The 25,086-nt window shown below is 38.1% G+C and overlaps 1 protein-coding gene across 15 annotated transcripts in view; it reads left to right on the top strand.

Annotated features, from left to right (window-relative positions):
• NRXN1 (neurexin 1) overlaps positions 1–25,086 on the top strand; it is a 1,267,446-nt gene that overhangs the window by 672,997 nt on the left and 569,363 nt on the right. For all 15 annotated transcript variants that reach the window (XM_050951741.1, XM_050951740.1, XM_050951749.1 and 12 more), the window contains one exon: positions 11,592–11,711. In XM_050951741.1, the coding sequence (XP_050807698.1) occupies positions 11,592–11,711 (120 nt within the window). The remainder of the gene's footprint in view (positions 1–11,591; positions 11,712–25,086) is intronic.

Genomic DNA, 25,086 nt, shown 5'->3' with positions numbered 1-25,086 from the left:
AATTAGCTTCTATATAGTTCTTAGACATTAGCTAATATATAAGCAGTCTTCCAATGTCTGCCCTGTATTATGCGACCTGCTTAGATCATGATTTTTTTGGCTGTAAATCTTCCTATCCATTGAAGTTAATAAGGCCAAACTGTGCTCTGTCTCACATTCTGTATAGCTTTACTGGGTCCAGTGGAATAGTGTGGGAAGCAAGTTAGGACCAAATTAGGCCCCAAAAGATTGTTTGAATATGAAAACAAGGATTTTGCCCTGGATGATTACAATCTTGGTTATGAGTGTAGATGGGCTCCAGCTATAAAATGTGGATCTTGATTTCAAGGAGTCTGTAGTACTAGTGTTTTCATGTTTAAGGGTTTGGCTTGGATCAATCACTAATTCCTCCAGTAGCTTCATTCTATATAGTTTTCACTTTTAGATATTAGTTTAAATCAATTCTCTGTCCCTACATACACTTTATTCACATCATTCTGAAATTAGCAAGTGTCTTCCAGTACATTACTTTCACTAAAGTACCATTCTGCTTCGAAAAGCAACTACAAAAATGGCATCGTGGTGTTCCATGTTAATATTCTCTCAATGAATTTCAGATCAAGAAAATGTTTTGGTTTTTTTCATTAATTGCTTAAGCTTAATTCATTCTTTCTCTCTCTGGCTGAGTGAGTCTCATTATTTATCCACACTGACATAGCTTCAACACTGGGCCAGAGAGAGAGAGAACAAGCATGAGAATGACTCTGTATCACGGTGGTTAAAGCACTCCCCTGGGAGATCCAGGATCTAATTCCCCTACTCTGATGACCTTTTAAAATTATTGATACAAAGTGGAACAGCTTCAACAGGAGAGAATGAGAGAGTTCCCCTTTCCACATCAGATTATCTCCTAGCCCAGCTGTTGAGGCACTCACCTGAGAGATGGCAGAACTCAGTTCAAATCCCTTTCCCACTCAGATGGAAAGGGGGTTACCAGGTTAGTATCCTATCCACTAGCCTCAAAGTTATCAGGGAGGTTCTTCTTCTAGCTTCTTGCTGAAATAGTATACTTGCCTAGCACCCAGAGAGGGTTTGCAGCTGAGACTCCCAAGTAGAGGGAAACACCTGCCTGCAGCTCGGACTTAAGCACCTATCTCTGAGAGATGGGTGAGACTTAGCACATACCCCACAGTTTGGCATCTCCCATTAGTTCTCTTAAGTGAGGAGCTTCCTAGCATGTTGCCTTTTGGGAATCCCATTTGAAGGCAACTATCTTTCCCCGTTTGTTGTATAGAGAGCAAGGGCACTGCACTCAGGCTTTGTGAATCCCAGTGATTTTCTAGATCCTTAAAAGTTTTTGTGAATTGAGCTCCAGTTTACTCACCAAGCTGGTGTGGAAAGCTCCCTTCCAGGTCCTTTCCCCTAGTTCTTGGCCTCCGACTTACTCCCCTCAGTTTTCTCCCTGTGATGCTTGCTGGTCTTTTATCTGAGGACCAGGTTACCTGCAGGCTGTTGTCAGATTCCTGGTCTCAAACCCATCCCCTGAGAAGCAGCTTATTTAGTCATGGGTGGGGTTGAGCCCACTTCCCTTAAAGGACCATCCTATGCTCGTGGAGAATTCCCGTAGGAATCAGCAGGAAGTTACTTTCAGCAATGGTTTTGGTTAATGGACTTGATCCAAAGTTAAATAAAGTCAACGGGAGTCTCTTCATAGATTACAAAGGGCTTCAGATCCAGACAAAAGCAAGCTAGTAAGATCGGACCATTAATAGCATCATAAGCAGTTTAAAATCAGGAGACTCCTTATAATATTGAGAGATTTGGCAACAGTGTTAGTATTGTGTGATGGATGCAGTAAAAACAATGATAAGCAACGCAGAAAAGCCCATGAATAAAATACATATTAATTTTAATTTAATATGTACTAGAAATAATGCAGCAAGCCAAAAATATATTTTAAAAGAATAAAAATAAGAAAAAGAATGTAAGAAAATAAAAACACTAAATATGATTTTGCTAGAGTTACCATATAGACAACTAAACACTCATTGATTACCTTGATTACCATCTGTTTTATTCCTTCACAGAGACAAGGTGGGGGAGGTAATATGTTTTATTGGACCAACTTCTGTTGGTGATGGAGACAAGCTTTTGAGCCACACAGGTCTTCTATAGGTCTGGGAAAGGAAAGAAGAGCTCTGTGTGGCTCAAAAGCTTGTCTCTATCACCAACAGAAGTTGGTCCAATAAAACATATTACCTCCCCCACCTTGTCTCTCTAATATCTTGGGACTGACATGCCTACCATTCCTTCACACTCATTCTTAAACTGTAAAAGAGATGAACCCTTGGTAAAGAAGTCATTGGAATAATGAAAACACCAATGATTATTTAACCTAGTTTATTGTCATATGAAATGAGAGAATCAGACAGGAATAGCCTATGTTTACTTACCTGCGCATAAGTATTAATAGTGAGCTCTTATCCATACCTAGATAATAAAATATAGTCCAATCTAAACATGTGTTGTCAATAGCATTTCTAATAGGGCTGTCAATTAACTGCAGTTATCTCAAGTGATTAACTCAAAACAAATTAACTCAATTCAAAAAATTGACTGACTGTGATTAATAATAATGTTAATTGCACTGTTAAAAAATAATAGAATATCTAATGAAATTCATTAAAAATATTTTGGATGTTTTTCTACATTTTCAAATATATTGATTTCACTTACAACACAGAATACAAAGTGCTCATTTTATATTATTATTTTAATATGAATATTTGGACTGTAAAAAAGATAAACAAGAGAAATGTAATTTTCAATTTGCCTTATATAAGTACTGTAGTGCTCTTTATCATGAAAGTGCAACTTACAAATTTAATTTTTTTGTTACATAACTGCACTCAAAAACAAAACAATGTAAAACTTTAGCACCTACATGTCCACTCAGTCCTACTTCTTATTCAGCCTATCACTAAGACAAACATGCATTATCTCCTGTAAATGCTGCCTGATTCTTATTTACAATGTCATCTGAAAGGGAGAACAGGCATTTGCATGGCGTGTTTGTAGCTCATATTGCAATGTATTTTCCTAACCGATATGCTAAACATTTGCATGCCCCTTCATGCTTCAGCCACTGTTCTCGAGGATATGCTTCCATGCTGAAGATGCTCGTTTAAAAAATAAAGTGTTAATTAAATTTATGACTGAATTCCTGGGAGAATTGTATGTCTCCTAGTCTGTGTTTTTACTCACATTCTGCCATATATTTTGTGTTATGGCAGTCTCGGATGATGATCCAGCACATGGTGTTAAGTTTAAGAACGTTTTCACTACAGATTTGACAAAACTTAAAGAAGGTACCAATGTGAGATTTCAAAAGATAACTACAGCACTCAGCACAAGGTTTAACAATCTGAAGTGCCTTCCAAAATCTGAGAAGGATGAGGTGTGGAATATGCTGTCAGAAGTCTTAAAAGAGCAAGACTCTGATTCGGATATTACAGAACCCGAACTACCAAAAGAGAAAATCAACCTTCTGTTGGTGGCATCTGACTCAGATGATGAAAATGGATGTGCATTAGTCTGCACTGCCTTGGATCGTTGTCGAACAGAACTGTCATCAGCATGGAAGCATGTTCTCTGGAATAGTAGCTGAAGCATGAAGGGGCATAGGAATGTTTAGCATATCTGTCATGTAAATACCTTGCAACACCAGCTAAAAAAGTTTCATATGATTGCCTGTTCTCACTTTCAGGTGACATCGTAAATGAGAAAAAGGCAGCATTGTCTCCTGTAAATGTAAATAAACTTGTTTGTCTTAGAGATTGTCTGGAAAAGAAGCAGGATTGAATGGACTTGTTTTATTTTTTAGTGCAGTTTTATTAAAAAAAGTTCTGCACTTTAAGTTGCATTTTCATGATAAAGAGATTGCACTACAACACTTTCTTTTATTTATCTTTTTTACAGTGCAAATATTTGTAATAAAAATAATAATATAAAGTGAGCTCTGTACACTTTGTATTCTGTGTTGTACATAAAATCAATATATTTGAAAATGTGGAAAGCATATACAAATAGTTAAATAAATGATATTCTATTATTGTTTAATAGTGTGATTAAAACTGCGATTAATTGTGATTTTTTTTTAATCTCGCAATTATTGGTGGGGTTTTTTTAATCTCACATTTAATAGATTCATAGATTCATAGATTCTAGAGTCAGAAGGGACCAATGTGATCATCTAGTCCGACCCCCTGCACAAAGCAGGCCACAGAACCCTACCCATCCACTTCTATAACAAACCCCTAACCTATACCTGAGTTATTGAAGTCTTCAAATTGTGGTTTGAAGACCTCAAGCTGCAGAGAATCCACCAGCAAGTGACCCATGCCCCACGCTGCAGGGAAAGGCGAAAAACCTCCAGGGCCTCTGCCAATCTGCCGTGGAGGAAAATTCCCTCCTGACCCCAAATATGGCAATCAGCTAAACCATGAGCATGTGGGCAAGACTCACCAGCCAGCACTCAGAAAAGAATTCTCTGCAGTAACTAAGATCCCATCCCATCCAACATCCCATCACCAACCACTGGGCATACTTATCTGGCGATAATCAAATATCAGTTGCCAAAATTAGGCTCTCCCATCATACTATCCCTTCCATAAACTTATCAGCTTAATCTTAAAGCCAGATATGTCTTTTGCCCCCACTACTCCCCTTGGAAGCCTGTTCCAGAACTTCACTCCTCTGATGGTTAGAAACCTTCGTCTAATTTCAAGTCTGAACTTCCTAGTGTCCAGTTTATACCCATTCGTTCTTGTATCTACATTGGTACTAAGCTTAAATAATTCCTCTTCCTCCCTAATATTAATCCCTCTGATATATTTATAAAGAGCAAGCATATCCCCCCTCAGCCTTCTTTTGGCTAGACTAAACAAGCCAAGCTTTTTGAGTCTCCTTTCATATGACAGGTTTTCCATTCCTTGGATCATCCTAGTAGCCCGTCTCTGAACCTGTTCCAGTTTGAATTCATCCTTCTTAAAAATGGGAGACCACAACTGCACACAGTATTCCAGGTGGGGTCTCACCAGCGCCTTATATAACGGTACTAACACCTCCTTATCTTTGCTGGAAATACCTCGCCTGATGCATCCTAAAACCGCATTAGCTTTTTTTATGGCCATTTCACATTGGCGGCTGATAGTCATCCTGTGATCTACCAATACCCCAAGGTCCTTCTCCTCCTCTGTTGCTTCCAACTGATGCATCCCCAATCTATATCTAAAGTTCTTATTATTAATCCCTAAGTGCATGACCTTGCACTTTTCACTATTAAATTTCATCCTATTACTATTACTCCAGTTTACAAGGTCATCCAGATCTTCCTGTATGATATCCCGGTCCTTCTCCGTGTTAGCAATACCCCCCAGCTTTGTGGCATCCGCAAACTTTATTAGCACATTCCCGCTTTTTGTGCCAAGGTCAGTAATAAAAAGGTTAAATAAGATTGGTCCCAAAACCGATCTTTGAGGAACTCCACTAGTAACCTCCTTCCAGCCTGACAGTTCACCCTTCAGTACAACCCGTTGTCGTCTCCCCTTTAACCAGTTCCTTATCCACCTTTCAATTCTCATATTGATCCCCATCTTTTCCAATTTGACTAATAATTCCGCATGTGGAACCCTGTCAAATGCCTTACTGAAATCGAGGTAAATTAGGTCTACCGCATTTCCTTTGTCTAAATAGTCTGTCACCTTCTCAAAGAAGGAGATCAGGTTGGTTTGGCACGATCTACCTTTAGTAAAACCATGTTGTACTTTTTCCCAATTACCATTGACCTCAATGTCCTTAACTACTTTCTCCTTCAAAAATTTTTTCCAAGCCCTTACATACTACAGATGTCAAACTAACAGGCCTATAGTTACTTGGATCACTCTTTCTCCCTTTCTTAAAGATAGGAACTATGTTAGCAATTCTCCAGTCATACGGTACAACCCCTGAGTTTACTGATTCATTAAAAATTCTCGCTAACGGGCTTGCAATTTCATGCACCAGTTCCTTTAATATTCTCGGATGAAGATTGTCTGGGCCCTCCGATTTTTGTCCCATTAAGCTGTTCAAGTATGGCTTCTACCTCAGATGTGGTAATATCCACCTCCATATCCTCATTCCCGTTTGTCATCCTTCCATTACCCTAAGCTCCTCATTAGCCTTATTAAAGACTGAGGCAAAGTACTTATTTAGCTATTGGGCCATGCCTAGGTTATCCTTAACCTCCTTTCCATCCTCAGTGTTTAGCGGTCCCACTTCTTCTTTCTTTGTTTTCTTCTTATTTATATGGCTATAGAACTTTTTACTATTAGTTTTAATTCCCTTTGCAAGGTTCAACTCTACTTGGCTTTTAGCCTTTCTCACTTTATCCCTCCATGTTCTGACCTCACTAAGATAGCTTTATTTGCTAATCTCACCCTTCTTCCACTCCTTGTAGGCTTTCTGCTTTTTCTTAATCACCTCTCTGAGATGCTTGCTCATCCAGCTTGGTCTACAACTCCTGCCTATGGTTTTTTCCCCTTTCTTGGGATGCAGGCGTGTGATAGTTTCTGCAGCTGCGACTTAAAGTAATTCCAGACCTCTTCCGCATTTAGATCCACAAGTTCTTCAGTCCAATCCACTTCCCTAACTAATTTCCTTAATTCTTTAAAGTTAGCTCTTTTGAAATCAAAAACCCTAGTCCCAGATCTATTTTTGTTTATCCTTCTATCTAGTTTGAACTGAATTAGCTCATGATCACTCAAACCAAGGTTGTCCCCTGCAACCATTTCTTCTATGAGGTCCTCACTGCTCACCAAAACCAAATCTAAAATGGCATCCCCTCTTGTTGGTTCTTCAGCTACTTGGTGAAGGAATCCATCAGCTATCACATCCAGAAAAATCTGATCCCTACTATTCTTGCTAGCACTTGTACTCCAGTCTATATCGGGGAAGTTAAAGTCTCCCATGATCACACATTTCCCATTAGTGTTTACTTCCTTAAAAACATTAAAGAGGTCTCTATTCATATCCAAATCAGATCCCGGCGGTCTGTAGCACACCCAAGCACTATCTCAGGGGAGGCGCTAGTAGCTTTCTTTCCCAGTGTGATTTTTGCCCAAACAGACTCTGTCTTGTCCATTCCATCACTTCTTATTTCTTTACAGTTAACCTCCTCATTGATGTACAATGCTACTCCACCACCTTTGCCTTTATTTCTATCTTTCCTAAACAGCACATAGCCTTCAATACCTGTACTCCAGTGATGACTACTATTCCACCACGTTTCTGTTATTCCTATAATATCTGGTTTCACTTCCTGCACCAGTAGCTCTAGTTCCTCCATTTTGTTCCCTAGGCTCCTCGCATTAGTGTACAGACGTCTTAATTTTTGCCGTTTGGCTTCACTCACATTCTGTACCCTGTTAGGCACGGACATTCTACCACCAACGTCACCTGTTAGTCTGTTATCTACACTACTCTTCCTCTTCATGCCATAATGTTTAATTTTTTTAATCATTTGACAGTTCTGATTTTTAGATGATCTGTTTTCCTTTTGAGGAAGAGTGGCTGCTCGTGTTTGATCGGTCAACTTCTTAAAGTTCTCCCCTATGAGAGAAGACTGCAATATTGCCAAGCCTAGGCATTCAAAGATCATGGGACAGGACCCCAAAATCATGAGATTGGCTTAAAAATCATAATATTTGTATTTGCCTTCCAGTTTCTGAGCCATATTTTCTCTATTAATCATAAGAGATAGGAACTTACTTTAAGATGATCATATAATCAACTGATTATATGAGTTGAGACTTCAAGAAAAATGCCAAATATCATGAGACTTTTGACCAAATTATGAGCATTGGAATTGTACATGCTCACTTAGGTACAACTGATATCATGTGACAGACTCCTATGTCTGTTCAGAGACCCATTACCACAGTTCACCCTTGCGCTATCAGCTGCAGGATCAGGGCTTCTCTTTATTAGGCTATTGTCCTGAAAACACATATGTAGATGCTTAACTTTACTATCGTGAGAAATCCTATTGATTTCAGTGGAATTACTTCTGTGTTTAATGTAACACATGCATAAGTGTTTGCAAGATCATGGCCTGGTTTGTGATACTTTTCATAGGTAGGCAAGTGGGACAAGGCAAGTTTTTAAGGATCACAGGAATTCAGGGTTGCCGCCAAAAACAAATGCCTGAACTCCATGTAGTTTTGGTTCTTGAATAAAAGTTATACTTTGTAGGTACCTCTTTGTTGACAAATCTTCAGTGACAAGAAACTACAAAGCTAGAACTATAAAAAAATTGCTAAATAGACTTGTGACTAATTAACCGAAAGCTAGGTCATAACAGTCGCTTTTATGTTTGGTCATTAGGGATGGATCTTGCTCAACTGAATTCAATAATTTTTCCATACACTTCAGTTGAAATGGGATCAGGGCCTCCCATAGAAAAGTTTAATATTTTCCTCAGCGCACATGGTGATGGACAGTGGTGACATAAGGTAACTTTTGAGTTATCTTCTTGATGTACCACAAGACATCAAGACATACCATTAGGTAATATGAAGCGTTTGTGTTAAATGTGTAACTCCCAAACCAATCCATGTCCTTACTTTACAAAAATAAAATGAATTACCCATGCAAAGAAATAAATCCAATCAATTTTTAAATTTTTTTTTTAAAGTCTGCAGTGAAGATGAACCAAAATTATATTTATACCACAAGTACTCAAAGCTGCATATGATAGCATCTTACTGAGTAGCTTAGATAAATAAAAATAGATCTATAATATGTACCTAAAATGATGAACCCAATGGTAATATTTATTAACATTTTCTAGCATCAGTTAAACATACTTTTTAAATATTATTTACACTTAAAACCAGTGATATGATTGTAACCAATCTGTGTTTCTTAGCAAATTCTGTTGGAGAAATATTTACACATAATATGCAAGAGCAGCAAAGCGATAAACACTCAGAATGATATGAGCAATAGCAAAAACTCATTAAGGCAATTGTTCCTTAAGTTGCAAAAAGTATTTCTTTCTACATCCATGCATTTTAGCATTCACTTTATTTTAATTTTTTTTGCCTTGGTGTTTGTGTTTTTCTACTTTAATTCCGCATGACTTTTTTCTAATTTTAATTTGATGATGAGATACAACATTGCATAACTAAAGTGTGAATGCATGAATATATAGCATTTAAACACCTACAGATATTTTCAGTTCATTTTTGTAAGGTGTCCAAGTAGCAGATTCTGGTTTAAAAAAAAATGTGAGTGACTTGTCAACCATTATAATACCCAAATGTGTACAAAGAATGATGTAATGCCCAAATGTTTAAAGAAAAACTTTTGAACTCAAAACTGCTAAGAAAGTGGAATGGCTGCCCTATAGGTCCCTTCTTTGCTGAATACAGATCACTAGCTGCTGCATACAATTTCAGATTAACCTGATATAAGAACATAAGAACGGCCATACCAGATCAGACCAAAGGTCCATCTAGCCCAGTATCCTGTCTACTGACAGTGGCTAGTGCCAGGTGCTCCAGAGGGAGTGAACCTAACAGGCAATGATCAAGTGATCTCTCTTCTGCCATCCATCTCCATCCTCTGACAAACAGAGGCTAGGGACACCATTCCTTACCCATCCTGGCCAATAGATACCAGCATTTTAGTATACAGGCTAAATATATCAGAGCTAATCAATACTTTTGGTTAAACTGTGATCAATAGTATACTCTATTGCTAGACCTAGTCTTGTGATGATCTTTTGGGTCCCAGTTCAGCAAGGTACTTAAGCACTTGACTAACTTGAAGCATGTGACAAGTCACATTGATGTGCTTTAAACTGGGCACATGATTAAGTATCTCACAGATTTTGGGCCTTGTTCAATACCCCCAAATGAGTGATTCTTATAAGACTGGATAAGAAAAATCCACATTAGAATCTTTCTTTGGGATTTAATTTAAAATTTAAAAGATTTAAGTGGATGTCTCAGTCTCCAAAATTACTGAAAAGGGTTTATAAGGATTAGGACCATATTATTTCCTTGATTAGTGCATGTCAATGGGAGATCTGTGTATGTTGATCCAAGTCAATATATGGTTCTTGATGTATATTTCTATCTTAATTCTCCCAGTCACACAGAAAGGTCTAAAGTAGAGGAAAATGGGAAGGGATAATGTGCTAATGACTGTAGAATTCACTGTATCTGAACATGACGAATGACTAGTCAGGATGCAGCCATGCGTTCACTTTGCTAATGCATTCATATCTATCCAAGAAGAAGAAAAAAAACTTCTAATTTTCCTTCATTACATGTCATCAGCTCAATTAACCGTTATATTTGTAGTAAAATACTGGCAAATTACTGTTTTCTCATTTTGGCTTGCCTAGAGATTTATGGCTATTAGCATTGATTTGTTTGTGTTATATGGCATTTCTTTCTCTCTTTAACAGCAGCATGCACTTTACTCTGAATGTTTTTCTGTGTTTGCTGCCATTTCAATATTGCTTACTAACATTTAATATATTTTGCTTTTTTTTTTATTTTGCCGACAAAGTTGCATTGATGAAAGCTGATTTGCAAGGTAGATAGCCCTGTGTGTATTAAAAAAGACTGAAACCCAGAATGCGCAGTTGGATTTCTACAATAAATGCTCTGTACATTTCCTGCAATAAAGTGTGTTGTTTTGTTTCAGATTTTCCCTTTTTACCCTTAAACATGATACAAGAACCTTCATTTTACAGCATATTTTGCATAAAGGCTTTCAGTCTTTAGTATGTTTGTATAGTGATTGCTTTAGTGCTTTGATCATACCCTTTAAAAAAGTTCTTTTATTTTTCAGTGGTCTAGTTATGAATCTCTAGAAATAGAATAGCTTTGTTTTTCATGTGTGTCACATTTGGGCATGCCGGCTCATTAGTACTCTGATTTATTTATTTATTTTCTGTTTTAAAAAGAACCTGCATGGGATCAATAAAGCATGTGACTAAATACTTGCCAACATTCCTTCCTGCAAACCCACCCCCTAATTCTTCTTTATTTTAGACTCAGCTCCTTTTTAAAGTACTTTCTGAGATTTCAGGTACATTACAATGTGGTTTCATTTCCTAGCTTGTTTTTAATTTTCTGATCTTGTTTCATGTAGTTTTATTTCCCATTTTCCATGGTACCTGGTTTTGCTGCTTGGAACACGTTTTGCAGAAAAAAGAATAAATAAATAAATTTTATGGGGAAAAAATGTTTGGCCTGTTAATGGTGTGATGTGAAATTAATCATAGTTGCTACAGTGTTAACATCTCTACTTCCCTTGGATTAACTCTTGCCTCTGTTTGTTTTCTTTATATTTATGAATCCTGTTCTGTCAGTCTTGGAGCCAAAACAAAAGATTTGTAATGTTATATGCCTCCACATGACACAGAAAGATTTAAATAAATTCTACTTTAGATCCCTTTCCTCATTAGATTTAAGATGTTGGCAACTGTCATGTGATCCAAAGACAAACATGTTACTTTTAAAGACAAAATTCTAGTTGCTTCTGTATGTTCTCATCAGGCCCCAGTACCACATGCCAAGAGGATTCGTGTGCAAACCAAGGAGTGTGCTTGCAGCAGTGGGATGGATTCAGCTGTGACTGCAGTATGACCTCCTTTAGTGGACCATTGTGCAATGACCGTAAGTAAATTAGAGAATGCTTATCTAAAAGCCTTACAGCTCTAGGGCAGTATTTAAAGCAAATGTCTGAAATCTGTATTAATTTAATATTATATAGTTAATTGAACTGGCAAAACTCTGAGATAATCTTGATGCTTGTAGGAAAAACATGATGAAGCATTACAGTATAAATGGGGGACAACAATACTACATCTAACATTGTGAAAGAATTTGGGGGGTTTTATACTTGATTGCAGTTGATCTAATGCATTGATGGTTACCTATTTCAAATGAGCCTTGCATAAATATTGCAAATAGTTTTTTTCTGATGATAAAAAAAACCTTTCACATTTTATTATCTTAAGCTATATTGTAATTTTGTAACTTTATCTCATGAGAACTGTAATTACTATGAAACAGTTGACAAGGCTCATTATCTTTCTTTGTAGATTTCTTTAGGTGACACATTAAGCTCTGTCAAATAAAAACCACTCCAAGTGTTTTAGAGGTTTTTTTTTGTTTTTTTTTTTTTTAATTTCATCTGAATAATCACAAATATCTGGTTCTCAGGTGCAAATGGAAGTTGTGATAAATATGGGACCTGCTTCACCAGTGTGCTGCTCTGGTTTTACATCAGTCTAGACCCCTTGATTTCACTGGTGTTAGCTTGGTGTGAAAATGCAATAATGCTGCAATGAATAAGGCCTATTGGGTTATAGAAGCTGTCAAGATTTCTTACTGAGGACTGAACTTTATCCCATTTGAGATATCTGATTATTGGAAACCTTTGCATATTTACAAGAAGGGCATTTCAATCAGACTTGGCATCTTGATTTTCACAGTTGTGTACAGGTATTTGAATGAGAGTGTGGATTCCACATCCTGCCAAATGTGGTAGAAAGATAGTTAATATAGATATCTAGTCACACATTTTTGGTTACTATATGTAATTTTGGCTGTCCAGTCTACAACAAAGTTCATTTCTTTATTCAACAATTTCTAGACCAGCATAGTAACTGTGGTTATCTCAAAAGAGTTAACAATGTTTGGTTCCAAGGGTAGGTCCCAAACATTTATGAGATGAGAAATTTGGAAATATGGAAAATTTATAACAAAAGATTCTCCTAAGATTCTCATTGTTGGGGTTTTTTGCTGTTATTTTTAATTGTTGCCCCAATTATACCCATTTTTTCATGATCTCCCATCACAAAAGTGGAAGAAAACCAGTTCTCGAGAGCTGCACTTTCTGATAGAATTCAGAAGGAGAGATTCAAGGTATTTAGGAGAGAGTCTACCGTTAGGCCTTCAGACAAACAATTCCAGATTTCAGAGGCCTGCAGTGCAGATAAAATGGGTGGGGTTCTTATGCTACTAAAGACAGTTTATTTTGATGCTAATTTGGATGCCATGTATACTTTCCTGGGTGTCTTATTGATATTGATATTGGCACAGATCTCAAAACACTGGGTAAAATTCCATGGTGTTTAAATGAGCCAAGCTTATACTAATATCAAGAAAAATTTGGAGCAATTATGGACCACAGAATTGTCTCGTACCATTTTAGTAATAAACATTTTTTGTTGCTAAAGAAAAAAGTGCACTTTAAAACATAATAAGTGTAGTCTTCAGCTGATGTATTTTAGCATTGCTCTATTGAAGCCAACAGAGCTACACCAATTTACAGGAACTGAGGATTTGCCCCAGTATTCTGACATAAGAACATTTCTGTACTTGTTAGTTCGTAAATTTGGATTTGCCTGTTTCATATTTACAAACCTAAGTAAAACAGAAAGCTTAGTATATCAAAATGGTGCATGTAGCATATTAGAGTAACAAAAAAACTGGGTAGCATGTAAAAGCCTACTACTATTTTTCAGTGGATTAAGACAAAAACGTTGTCTAGTTACTTTTCCTGACGTTTCTTGCAAGTCTTAGTTAATATATTTCTTTAAAATTGTACAAATGATGTTGCTCTTTTTAAGTTGATATTTTCAGTATGTCATAGAAGATTAGGGTTGATAGAGACCTCAGGAGGTCATCTAGTCCAACCCCTGCTCAAAGCAGGACCAACACCAACTAAATCATTCCAGACAGGGCTTTGTCAAGCCGGATTTAAAAACTCTAAGGATGGAGATTCCACCATCTCCCTAGATAACTCATTCCAGTGCTTCACCACCCTCCGAGTGTAATAGTGTTTCCTAATATCCAACCTAGACCTCCCCCACTGCAACTTGAGACCATTGCTCAACTAGTGTCAAGTATTGTGACCTCAATTCATGAAAGTTTGACATTGTGTCATCTCTAGTCTTCACTTACATATCTCTTGCCTGGTCCTTAATTTCTACAGCAGAAAGTTCAGAGGAAATGGAAAATGGGAAAAAATAGTACAGAAAAATACAGTTATGATAGCTATGCAAAAATATCATATATATCTATATCTATATCTATAGATAGATAGATAGATAGATATGCATGCAAGAGATTTTTTATGAAGTAAAGTGCTTTCCGCATAAGTTAAGGGTATCAAAATTCAGCTCAAAATAAGGAAAGCATGAAGCAGTCTCCTCCTCCGACAAACTGAGTATGTCCTATATGTATCTATAAGTGGAGAGGAGAAGATTCTAGTGATCCCATCCAGGGAATGTACGGTACTTCCTGGAAGAGTGAAGCTAATATCCTCTGCGAAAACTGATTCATACCAGCATGTCTCAGTTTACAGCATAGGGGACCGTATTCAGGAATATCACTAGAATCTGTAAAAAAATTCAGTCCAGTAGAAACTTTTTAAGTGCATCCAATGTTAACAGATATACAGCAGATTCTGACCATTAATGCCCATGATGGCACAAGTAGGGACACGCTAAATAGTGCTGTTTCTTATTTACTGAAAGAGAAACAATGTAGGGATATCTTGACGCAAGATGAGGGGGAGCTTATCACTACTTCTGCTATGATTTGACACTTGGAGATGCAGGGTAGATGTGGTATGTTGGAAATGTTATATTGTTAAGTGCAAAGCAGGCCACTAGAAAATGTTCCCACAAAATAGGATTACATAGAATACTGTGTAAAAAGGACAGTTAATGACTATCCTTACAAATGGTTGGCATCCTGGCTCCTCTGAGAAAAAACATCACAAATATCCTAAGTATTAGTAACAGCAGGTTGTGGAGTGAAAACTGTCCTCCCAGGGCACTCAGCTTTTTCATAAGAGTAGGCTGAAAATGACTCTGGCAACAACAGCAAAAACTAAAAACCCAAATCAAATGCTCGGCTGTATTGTACAAGAGTCTTTCTATGAGTTTACATCTGTTTTCACCACCACAGTACATAAGTGTAACTACATTAGTAAGCATAATGTCATATTTGTGGAAACAAACACCACTGTTATGGCCTGGAAAATAGCACAAATAATAACATTGTCACATTACATTAATATTGAAGCACTGAAGTGCTAAATTACAGGGCAGCTTCATTGCTGTCTGTTACCATAATGGAATAATATATCAAAGGGTTGTATTTGTGATGGTGTAGCTAACACTGTGTCAACACTACTATTAAAATCCCTATTTTCAATGGTTTAGATTTTCACCATGGAATGTCTTCTGAATAGAAACTTGACATTCGCAGCCTGTATGAATAGAGAAACTTTGTTCCTGAAGCATGAATAAATTAAGTTCAGATTTTCGTTAAGGATATACAAAAAATCCTTCTGTCTTACTATGAATCTTCTCTAACAAAAGACTGACTTTTAACAAATGAAACATATCAATGTTGCAAGACTACTGTACATATAATAATTTAATTTTTTGATATAGTGTAGAATCAAAGTTACATTGCTTAACAAATCAGGGTGTTGCCCATAGTTATGGTCAGATATACCTCTAGAGTTGCTTAGATACAAATCCATAAAACATCGCAGCTTGAATTCAAGGCACCTTGATGCAGTTTCAGGATTGAGCTATATGTAGAATTGTAGGCAGGGATGATAACTCCACCTGTAAATACAGTTGCTGGACTCTTTCCACTATAAAAAATTGTTTTCAGTTGCTTATAACTTTGCCAAATTTAACTGCTTGGCCTAAATTTGCTGAGCTTGGTAGCTACCTCCGACTGTTCTCTTTTTTTATTTTTATTTATATATTTTAGCTAAAATAAAGCCATTTCCAAAAATAAGACTAAGGGAAAATATATTGTCTTGCCATGGTAAAAAGTAATTTCTGGTTATCTTTTCTTTGAAAAGCTCTAGCTCTCCCATGATTTGGATCAGGGACTTAAAATATGGTGGAGTTGGCAGGTGACTATTGCATCAGTGATGTGCCTTTTGTCATACCTGTGAAAGCCCTGCTCCAATATGGTGAAGTTATAAGCCTTTCATATATCCTCAGTTCTGATTTCCTCAAACTTAGAGGCTAAATTTCCGAAGATTCTGTATGCACTGGGGATGCCTCAACCTGGGGCTAAGCAGGACTTGCCCTGCAATTGTACCTCTGGCACCTCAACTAAGAGCTATGCTCTTAATGACCATTCCTCATCTCTCGATTCCCACCTAACGCACACAGTGTGGAGGAGGAAGCTGCCTGAGTAAATGGAGAGGGGATATGAGCTGGACCTGCAGGAAAGGGAGGGGAGTAGAATGAGACAAGGAAACTGAGAGGATGGCAGAAACTGGAAAAGGGAGTTGGGGTAGGGTGGCAGTCTGGGACTCGCTGGATGAGGAGACTGGAACTGCCAGTAGGGGGAGGCTGGGATGAGAATCTGGCGGAGTGAGACTGGAACTTGCTGGGACTGGAATGAGAAGCCTGAGGAGGGGAGACTGAGGCAGGGCAAGAGAATTGAACTGGGATGCGAAGCTAGGGATGGGGCAGAGATGGGACTGTGACAAGGACAGGTTGGAGGGGATGATCAGAAGGGGTCCTGTTTGTGGGAAATTGATTGAAGAATCTGTGCCTACTACAGCACTCCACTCCAGAGCCTGGGATGGAACCATTCCTCTGCTGTCAGCAAATATCTGTGAAACCAGCTGGCAAAGTGTGTGTCTAATCAGTATTTAGTGCTGGTCCACATGGAGAATAAAAACATACTACTGCTATCATCAGCTCAAATGGCAAAGGCCTGGGAAGTAGATCTAAAGGTTTCAGCTCTGTATATGAACCATGTGGGAGTCAATATGAAGTCACAAGATGGAATTTCTGTTTGTTTTTTGTTTGTTTACTCTTTTAAAAGCCTAGGGAATTACACACCAAAAAAACTATATTAAAACACCATTATTAAGGTTGAAAAGTCAAGCAGTCAAAAGTTAGGAAATATCAGAATTAAAGTTGCCTGTGCCACCGCAATCTATCCCTCCCTCCTCCCCGCCCCTTGTGTGTATGCATTATGATGATCTTTAATTACATAATCGTATGATATTTTTCCACAGGAACCCTGTGCCATTCAATGCACGGGATGGACCTGCTCTGGGGAGGAATTAGGGTTGTGTAGTGAAGAAGGAAATAAAATATTGAATAGCTGCTTATTAAGTGAGCACCATCCATCTGACTCCTACAACAAATGAAGCAGGAGCCTATAGACAAAGTCTCCTTCACTATGCACTCCTGATTCATCTCCAGAGCTGGTCCGTCCTGTGCATTGAATGAGGCAGTGATCCCTGTAGAAAACATAGTATGTGATCATGTAATTAACGACTGTATCATAATGCGTACGCTCAAAGGATCTGAACTGAGGTTATACAAGTAACCTGAATTATGACATTTCCTACTTTTGACTGCTTGACTTTGCAATCTTAATAATGTTCTTTTAACATAGTTTTTTGTGTGTGTGATTATAGTTATATGATGATGGGATCATTTACCCAGGTACTCTTTTTGCTACTAATGTGAGCATTGATTAATCTTCTGAGCTATCATAGGATGACAGTAGGACAGCTGCAGAAATACTCCTCTCTCAAAATTCTTTTCTTCTTTAGAACTTCAAGACTGGGGATGCCATTTCTTGCAATCTGTGTTGACATAAGAGTCCAGTATAATACATACGAGAGACTAAAATCCTCTGTCCACATCTCTTTCCTACATGCTGCTCTGCCGTATACCTTAATATTGCTCTGGGTATGCCACTTCTTGTTTTTTTGGGCCACTCTTCAGATTTACATTAAGGTGCTAGTCGTAATGATGTGTTTTGTGATGCAGCCACATTTCTACAAGAAACAAGAGCAAATCTACCAAAACAGTTCTCATCAACCATCCATTTGAGCTCAGATTATGGTTGCTCTAATTATTTGTATTATGGTAATGTATAGAAGCCCCAACCAAAATTTGGGATCCCATTACATTACATTCAGAACCCACATATAGCATGAGAAGTCCCTCTCAGGAAGAACTTAAAATCTTATAGACAAGATGATAAAAAGTGGGGAAAAGGGAGGATTATTATCCCCTATTGTACAGAGAGGTTAAGTGACTTACCCTCAGTTGCACATGAATTTTAGGGCAGAGCCCAGAACTGAATTCAGAACTCCTGAGTCTAAGCCTAGTGCCTTAGCCACATGATCATCCATCCTTTCTGAGGGGTAGTACTTTTGATCTGGCTGTAAACTGAATCAGTGACACAGAACTGCAATAGTTATATGAGCCATTCACTGCTCCTTAGTGTTAGAATTCCATTCAACACTTCAGGCATGCTGTCACAGATAACTAGTTACTAATTAAGATATCCACCCCCACCCCATGTGCCATAAAGAGGAGGAATGGAAAATTTCTGTGAGTGTTTTAACGGCCATCTGATTTCAGTCTCTAGTAGTTGAGAATTAAAAATCTGCCCTTAATAATGCAGCAAACCAAATGTTTATTATGGTTATTTCTCCCTAGGAGGCTTACAATGCACAGGAGAAATAAAAGTAGATACTAACAAAATTACAATAGTGGGCAAGCCAGTTGAACTAATTGGAGAAAATTTGATTTGTCCAGTTTACCTTTTTTTAACCGTTATTACAAGATATTGGGTGAAATCCTGGCACCACTGAAGTCAGTGGCCAAACTTTCATTGACTTCAAAGGGATCAGGATTTTTTAAAAGATCAGTTTTTTGGGTGGTGTGTCCAGACAGCTGGGAACCCTCCAGGGAGGAGGAAAGCTGTGAAAGGAGCAGGAAGAACTATTCAGAATCCATTGGTTAGGAGTTTGGGGAGTGAGAGAATCTTCAGCAGGAGCAGGGAGAGTGTGAGGTAGTTAAAAGGAAGAAAATGACAAAGGGAAAGGAAGGAGTTCAAAAAAGGTCATTTATCTAATTTGTATGCCCAGCTGAGATTTTTTAAAGAAGGAATTCTAACTAGATTGGTCTTTAAAAATGTCAAGAGGAAACATTATAGATAGGTATAATTATGACTTTTTTCTTTCTCTTTTTTTTTACATTGACAGATTTTTTTACTGTTTCACATAACATGAAATGAATTAATGTAGTAAAAGCTTCCATTAACTGTATTATGTGCGTTACAATATTACTGTTCTTGGTGGTTTGATTGCAATTTCCAGAGAAGGGCATATAGGTATTTTATCTAAGATTGTACTAGGATATTTTGGTATCAGATGATTTGCATAACCTTACTTATTTCTGAAGAAACGTTTTCTAAAGGATGTAGATGATATAGAAACAGGTTGTTTTTTTTTTCTTTCCAAGTTGTGAATCAAGAGAAGATTGTTTGACAATGACTGTAGAAGGTGTTTATAGGATGGATCATTTCTTGTAACCTGTTATGTGACCATATAAGGAAAGGAGTAAATGTGATATGTAGGGAAACTAAAATATATTTTGATCAGTTTCCTATACTGAACATTTTTGCAAGGTATCAGCTACTCATCAACCTTCCTATTATGGAAACGAATCTTTTGAAGGCTTCGCCTAGCATTTCATCTATTTTCAATCAGTTTCTGTTGCAATATGGTTTTATGCAACAGATTTGGAGCGGGATTTATTTTCTTATCAGGGCTTAACCAGTAAGTATTTTTGGATCACAGAATGGCAGATTTTTTGAATCACTTCTTTCTGCACCCTCTTTAGAATTCAAGAAGGACATTTGAGGGGCATATACCACTACATGCCTTTCCCTGAACCTTACACAGAACATTGTGTAGCTATTTGGGAACTTCCAGGCTGGCAAGGGTAGCACTATTGTAATTGTGTTTATGTCTCAGATGGTAGTAATTATGTAATAGATCTCTTAGGCCATACTCAGAGAAACTCTTCTATTGCAACACATTAAAAACAGAACATAATGTCAGAAAAATACTGATTTCTCTCTATCTTTGGAGGAATCACAGGAGTAATTAAATTTGATTTTGGTATTTCAGGAATATTTTTTTTTTTTACTGATAGCATAATAATTCTATAATTCGAATCCTGGAAGCATTTCCAGTATCATGAAGATGAAAATGATTAAGGGTTAATTGACTGTATTCTCATGGAACTAAAATCAGTTTGCTGGATACCATTAGAGACTCTTTTCCTTAGGACTTTCAATTGCTGTGCTTTAAAATCATATTGTACAAAGTTCAGGTCTAAAGTTGAGTGGCCAAAAGCTTTCCACAACAATGAGAAGGGCAGATTTCTGCTATCAGTGTGCTTTCTTATAGTTTTGTCTCTAAAATACTTTAATTCCCTGGCATTGAAAAACCTTTATATCTAGCAATGCGATATATTGAAAATCCATTTTAAGTAACTTCTAGGTTTTTTAAATAGTATTAATTATAATACATGACACAGCTGGAGTTGATGTAACAGTATTACAATCTTTTCCCTCCAACAGAACCCAGACATTGATGAGTGTCTTCTCCTCTTCTTCAAAGGCCACTTTCTGCAGGGTTCAATAACCACCTCCATCTTTAAATTTAAAAATAAATGAATAAATAAGTCTACCCCAGGTAGAATGTTCTATAATCCCCAAAAAGAGAGAAAAGCCAGAATGTCCTTTTATTCTACTATGGAGTTTGCTATTGTCAATATATCTTATGTGGAAGATGATCAGTTTCTATAATGATTGATGGCGGTTCAAAATTCTAAAATAGAAATATTCTTTCTCTCCAAAGCCTGTACAATTGGGCTTATGTTTCTAAGGCAACCTGACCCTCACTTTGGTGTATTCTTTCTGGATTGATAGCTAAATAGATACTAAGCAATATATATTTAAAGAAAAAAAAATATTAGTTAAGAAAGTGAAACTTTATGGTAGCTCAGTAAGATCTCAGTGGTCTTCCATGCCCTCACCTTTACCAGGTGCCTTTGACAATTTCAAGTAAAGAGAAGCTTCTTCTATTGTAGACACAATAAACATATCAAGCTTCCCTTCAAAATGAACCTGGATTCTGGGTGGATAAATTAAGGCATGCTGGACTGTGAATTTTAATTTCAGTTTTCTCAGCTGCTGTACATGTGAGCATGCACTTCGGTATAGTTAAGGAGGGCATCGAGAAAGGTGAGTTTTATATATATGACATCCAGCCACTCTTGCTGCTTTTAAAATTCTGTTATAGACCCACACCACGAGATAGGTAATGATTATGGCCTTTTTTCACTGATCTATCTCCAAACAGCTTTAAATACAGGTAGTTAGCAGTCCTGTTTATGTTAACTGTTTCCAGTCTTCCCCTCAGCACTTATATTTGAGTCTATGATTCCTGTCAGGGGCGGCTCTAGACATTTCGCCGCCCCAAGCACGGCGGCATGCTGTGGGGGGCGCTCTGCCGGTCGCTGGTCCTGCGGCTCCGGTGGACCTCCCACAGGCTCCACCGAAGCTGTGGGACCAGTGGACCCTCCACAGGCATGCCTGCGGAAGGTCCACCGGAGCCGCAGGACGCCGCCCTCCTGGCGACCGACAGAGTGCCCCCTGCGGCATGCCGCCCCAAACACGTGCTTGGTGGTCTGGGGCCTGGAGCCACCCCTGATTCCTGTATTCTGGATCCTCTGTCCATTCTTTAGTTCTTCCGCCTGTCATCTGTTATGTTTTATTCTTCAAAATTTCTTCTTTGCTGAGGCTTGTAAACTTTGTATTGCTCTTGGTCATGACATTTTGGTGGTCTCAGTAGCCATGTATGCAGGGTATCCATTCTCTGCTCAGTCATTTAAGAGACTGCAATAAGAGAACTGGGGTGGAGGGGCAATAAAAACAGTTTGTAAAGTCTCTGAGGAATCAGTACCTCCAGGCTTGAAAAAATTGTCAAGCTTTTTAGTATTCAGATGTCAGACAACCACCACCAAAAAATGAAGGCATGGGGCCGGGGGAATTAGAGAAGGGCCTGCAACAACTCTTTATCACAGCTGGCATGCAGAAGGCCCAAACTGAGCGGTCAGTGCAATGTGTGGGGAAAATGATTTGCAATCAGAGCAGCAATGAGCCCAGAGCTGTCCCATCTCATGTTTCCTTTCTGTTTTATAATGTGTGACACTGTCCATGGATCTCTCAAATATAAAAAAAATTCTGTACTGGGTACATTTTCCCCACCAACATTATCAAAACAATTCAGAAAGTGCCCAATGAATAAAGACTACAGACCAAATTCGCTAGTAAGTGGTAATCAAAGCAGGAAAGGTGATGAAGCACAACTCTTCTAAGTCATCTCCATCAAGTTGTTTGGTCCCTATGACCAATTTAAAGGCCATATGGATGACCTTTATCAAACCTAGTGCTTACTCTTTAACAACATTTATACTGGTGTTCTCTAACACCCTGTATAGTGACCCCACACCACTAATTAAAACACAGCCACAGGAAAGAGACACGTTATAATTGTAAATTTTCACATATAAAAAAGTATTCCGTTTGTACGATATACAGGATCCAGTGTCAAAATACATTAGTATTTTCAGCCACGATTTGCAAGCTGTAATCTAGCTTGTTTTATGGAGCGTAAGCAAAACTACCAATCTGAGCCGCAGCACGTATTTATTGCTTTACATTTCTAACCCTTTGAAACAATGTAAATCTGGAGAAAACTTGTAACTGAGCTAAAGTTGGATTTTTAAAATATTATATTTTGTAAAGCACAAGGTATCGCTGTGTGGGAACTATGGCTTGATATTCAAAAGTATGAATCATCTATAAAAGATTGGGGTGTGGGGCCCAGTATTCCCAGGAGTTAATAGCCAATGGGAGCAAGAATAATAGGCTCAGATTTTTCTGGATGTGATAGCTGATGGATTCCTTCACCAAGTAGTTGAAGAACCAACAAGAGGGAATGCCATTTTAGATTTGGTTTTGGTGAGTAGTGAGGACCTCATAGAAGAAATGGTTGTAGGGGACAACCTTGGTTCGAGTGATCATGAGCTAATTCAGTTCAAACTAGATAGAAGGATAAACAAAAATAGATCTGGGACTAGGGTTTTTTATTTCAAAAGGGCTAACTTTAAAGAATTAAGGAAATTAGTTAGGGAAGTGGATTGGACTGAAGAACTTGTAGATCTAAATGCGGAGGAGGCCTGGAATTACTTTAAGTCGCAGCTGCAGAAACTATCACAAGCCTGCATCCCAAGAAAGGGGAAAAAAAACATAGGCAGCAGATGTAGACCAAGCTGGATGAGCAAACATCTCAGAGAGGTGATTAAGAAAAAGCAGAAAGCCTACAAGGAGTGGAAGAAGGGTGGGATTAGCAAGTAAAGCTACCTTAGTGAGGTCAGAACATGTAGGGATAAAGTGAGAAAGGCTAAAAGCCAAGTAGAGTTGAACCTTGCAAAGGGAATTAAAACCAATAGTAAAAGTTTCTGTAGCCATATAAATAAGAAGAAAACAAAGAAAGAAGAAGTGGGACCGCTAAACACTGAGGATGGAAAGGAGGTTAAGGATAACCTAGGCATGGCCCAATAGCTAAATAAGTACTTTGCCTCAGTCTTTAATAAGGCTAATGAGGAGCTTAGGGTAATGGAAGGATGACAAATGGGAATGAGGATATGGAGGTGGATATTACCACATCTGAGGTAGAAGCCATACTTGAACAGCTTAATGGGACAAAATCGGAGGGCCCAACAATCTTCATCCGAGAATATTAAAGGAACTGGCGCATGAAATTGCAAGCCCATTAGCAAGAATTTTTAATGAACTGGTAAACTCAGGGGTTGTACCGTACGACTGGAGAATTGCTAATGTAGTTCCTATCTTTAAGAAAGGGAGAAAGAGTGATCCGAGTAACTATAGGCCTGTTAGTTTGACATCTGTAGTAAAGGTCTTGGAAAAAATTTTGAAGGAGAAAGTAGTTAAGGACATTGAGGTCAATGGTAATTGGGACAAATTACAACAGAGTTTTACTAAAGGTAGATCGTGCCAAACCAACCTGACCTCCTTCTTTGAGAAGGTGACAGATTATTTAGACAAAGGAAATGCAGTAGACCTAATTTACCTCGATTTCAGTAAGGCATTTGATACGGTTCCACATGTGGAATTATTAGTCAAATTGGAAAAGATGGAGATCAATACAAAAATTGAAAGGTGGATAAGGAACTGGTTAAAGGGGAGACTACAACAAGTCGTACTGAAGGGTGAACTGTCAGGCTGGAAGGAGGTTACTAGTGGAGTTCCTCAAGGATCGGTTTTGGGACCAATCTTATTTAACCTTTTTATTACTGACCTTGGCACAAAAAGCAGGAATGTGCTAATAAAGTTTGCGGATGCCACAAAGCTGGGGGGTATTGCTAACATGGAGAAGGACCGGGATATCATACAGGAAGATCTGGACGACCTTGTAAACTGGAGTAATAGTAATAGGATGAAATTTAATAGTGAAAAGTGCAAGGTCATGCACTTAGAGATTAATAATAAGAACTTTAGATATAGATTGGGGACACATCAGTTGGAAGCAACAGAGGAGGAGAAGGACCTTGGGGTATTGGTAGATCACAGGATGACTATGAGCCGCCAATGTGATATGGCCATTAAAAAAGCTAATGCGGTTTTAGGATGCATCAGGCGAGGTATTTCCAGCAAAGATAAGGAGGTGTTAGTACCGTTATATAAGGCACTGGTGAGACCCCACCTGGATTACTATGTGCAGTTGTGGTCTCCCATGTTTAAGAAGGATGAATTCAAACTGGAACAGGTTCAGAGATGGGCTACAAGGATGATCCGAGGAATGGAAAACCTGTCATGTGAAAGGAGACTCAAAGAGCTTGGCTTGTTTAGTCTAGCCAAAAGAAGGCTGAGGGGGGATATGCTTGCTCTTTATAAATATATCAGAGGGATTAATATTAGGGAGGGAGAGGAATTATTTAAGCTTAGTACCAATGTAGATACAAGAACAAATGGGTATAAACTGGACACTAGGAAGTTTAGACTTGAAATTAGACGAAGGTTTCTAACCATTAGAGGAGTGAAGTTCTGGAACAGCCTTCCAAGGGGAGTAGTGGGGGCAAAAGTCATA

This window comes from Gopherus flavomarginatus, chromosome 4, assembly GCF_025201925.1.
Source record: "Gopherus flavomarginatus isolate rGopFla2 chromosome 4, rGopFla2.mat.asm, whole genome shotgun sequence".
Classification (NCBI taxonomy): domain Eukaryota; kingdom Metazoa; phylum Chordata; order Testudines; family Testudinidae; genus Gopherus; species Gopherus flavomarginatus.
This window is presented reverse-complemented; position numbering and strand designations above follow the sequence as displayed.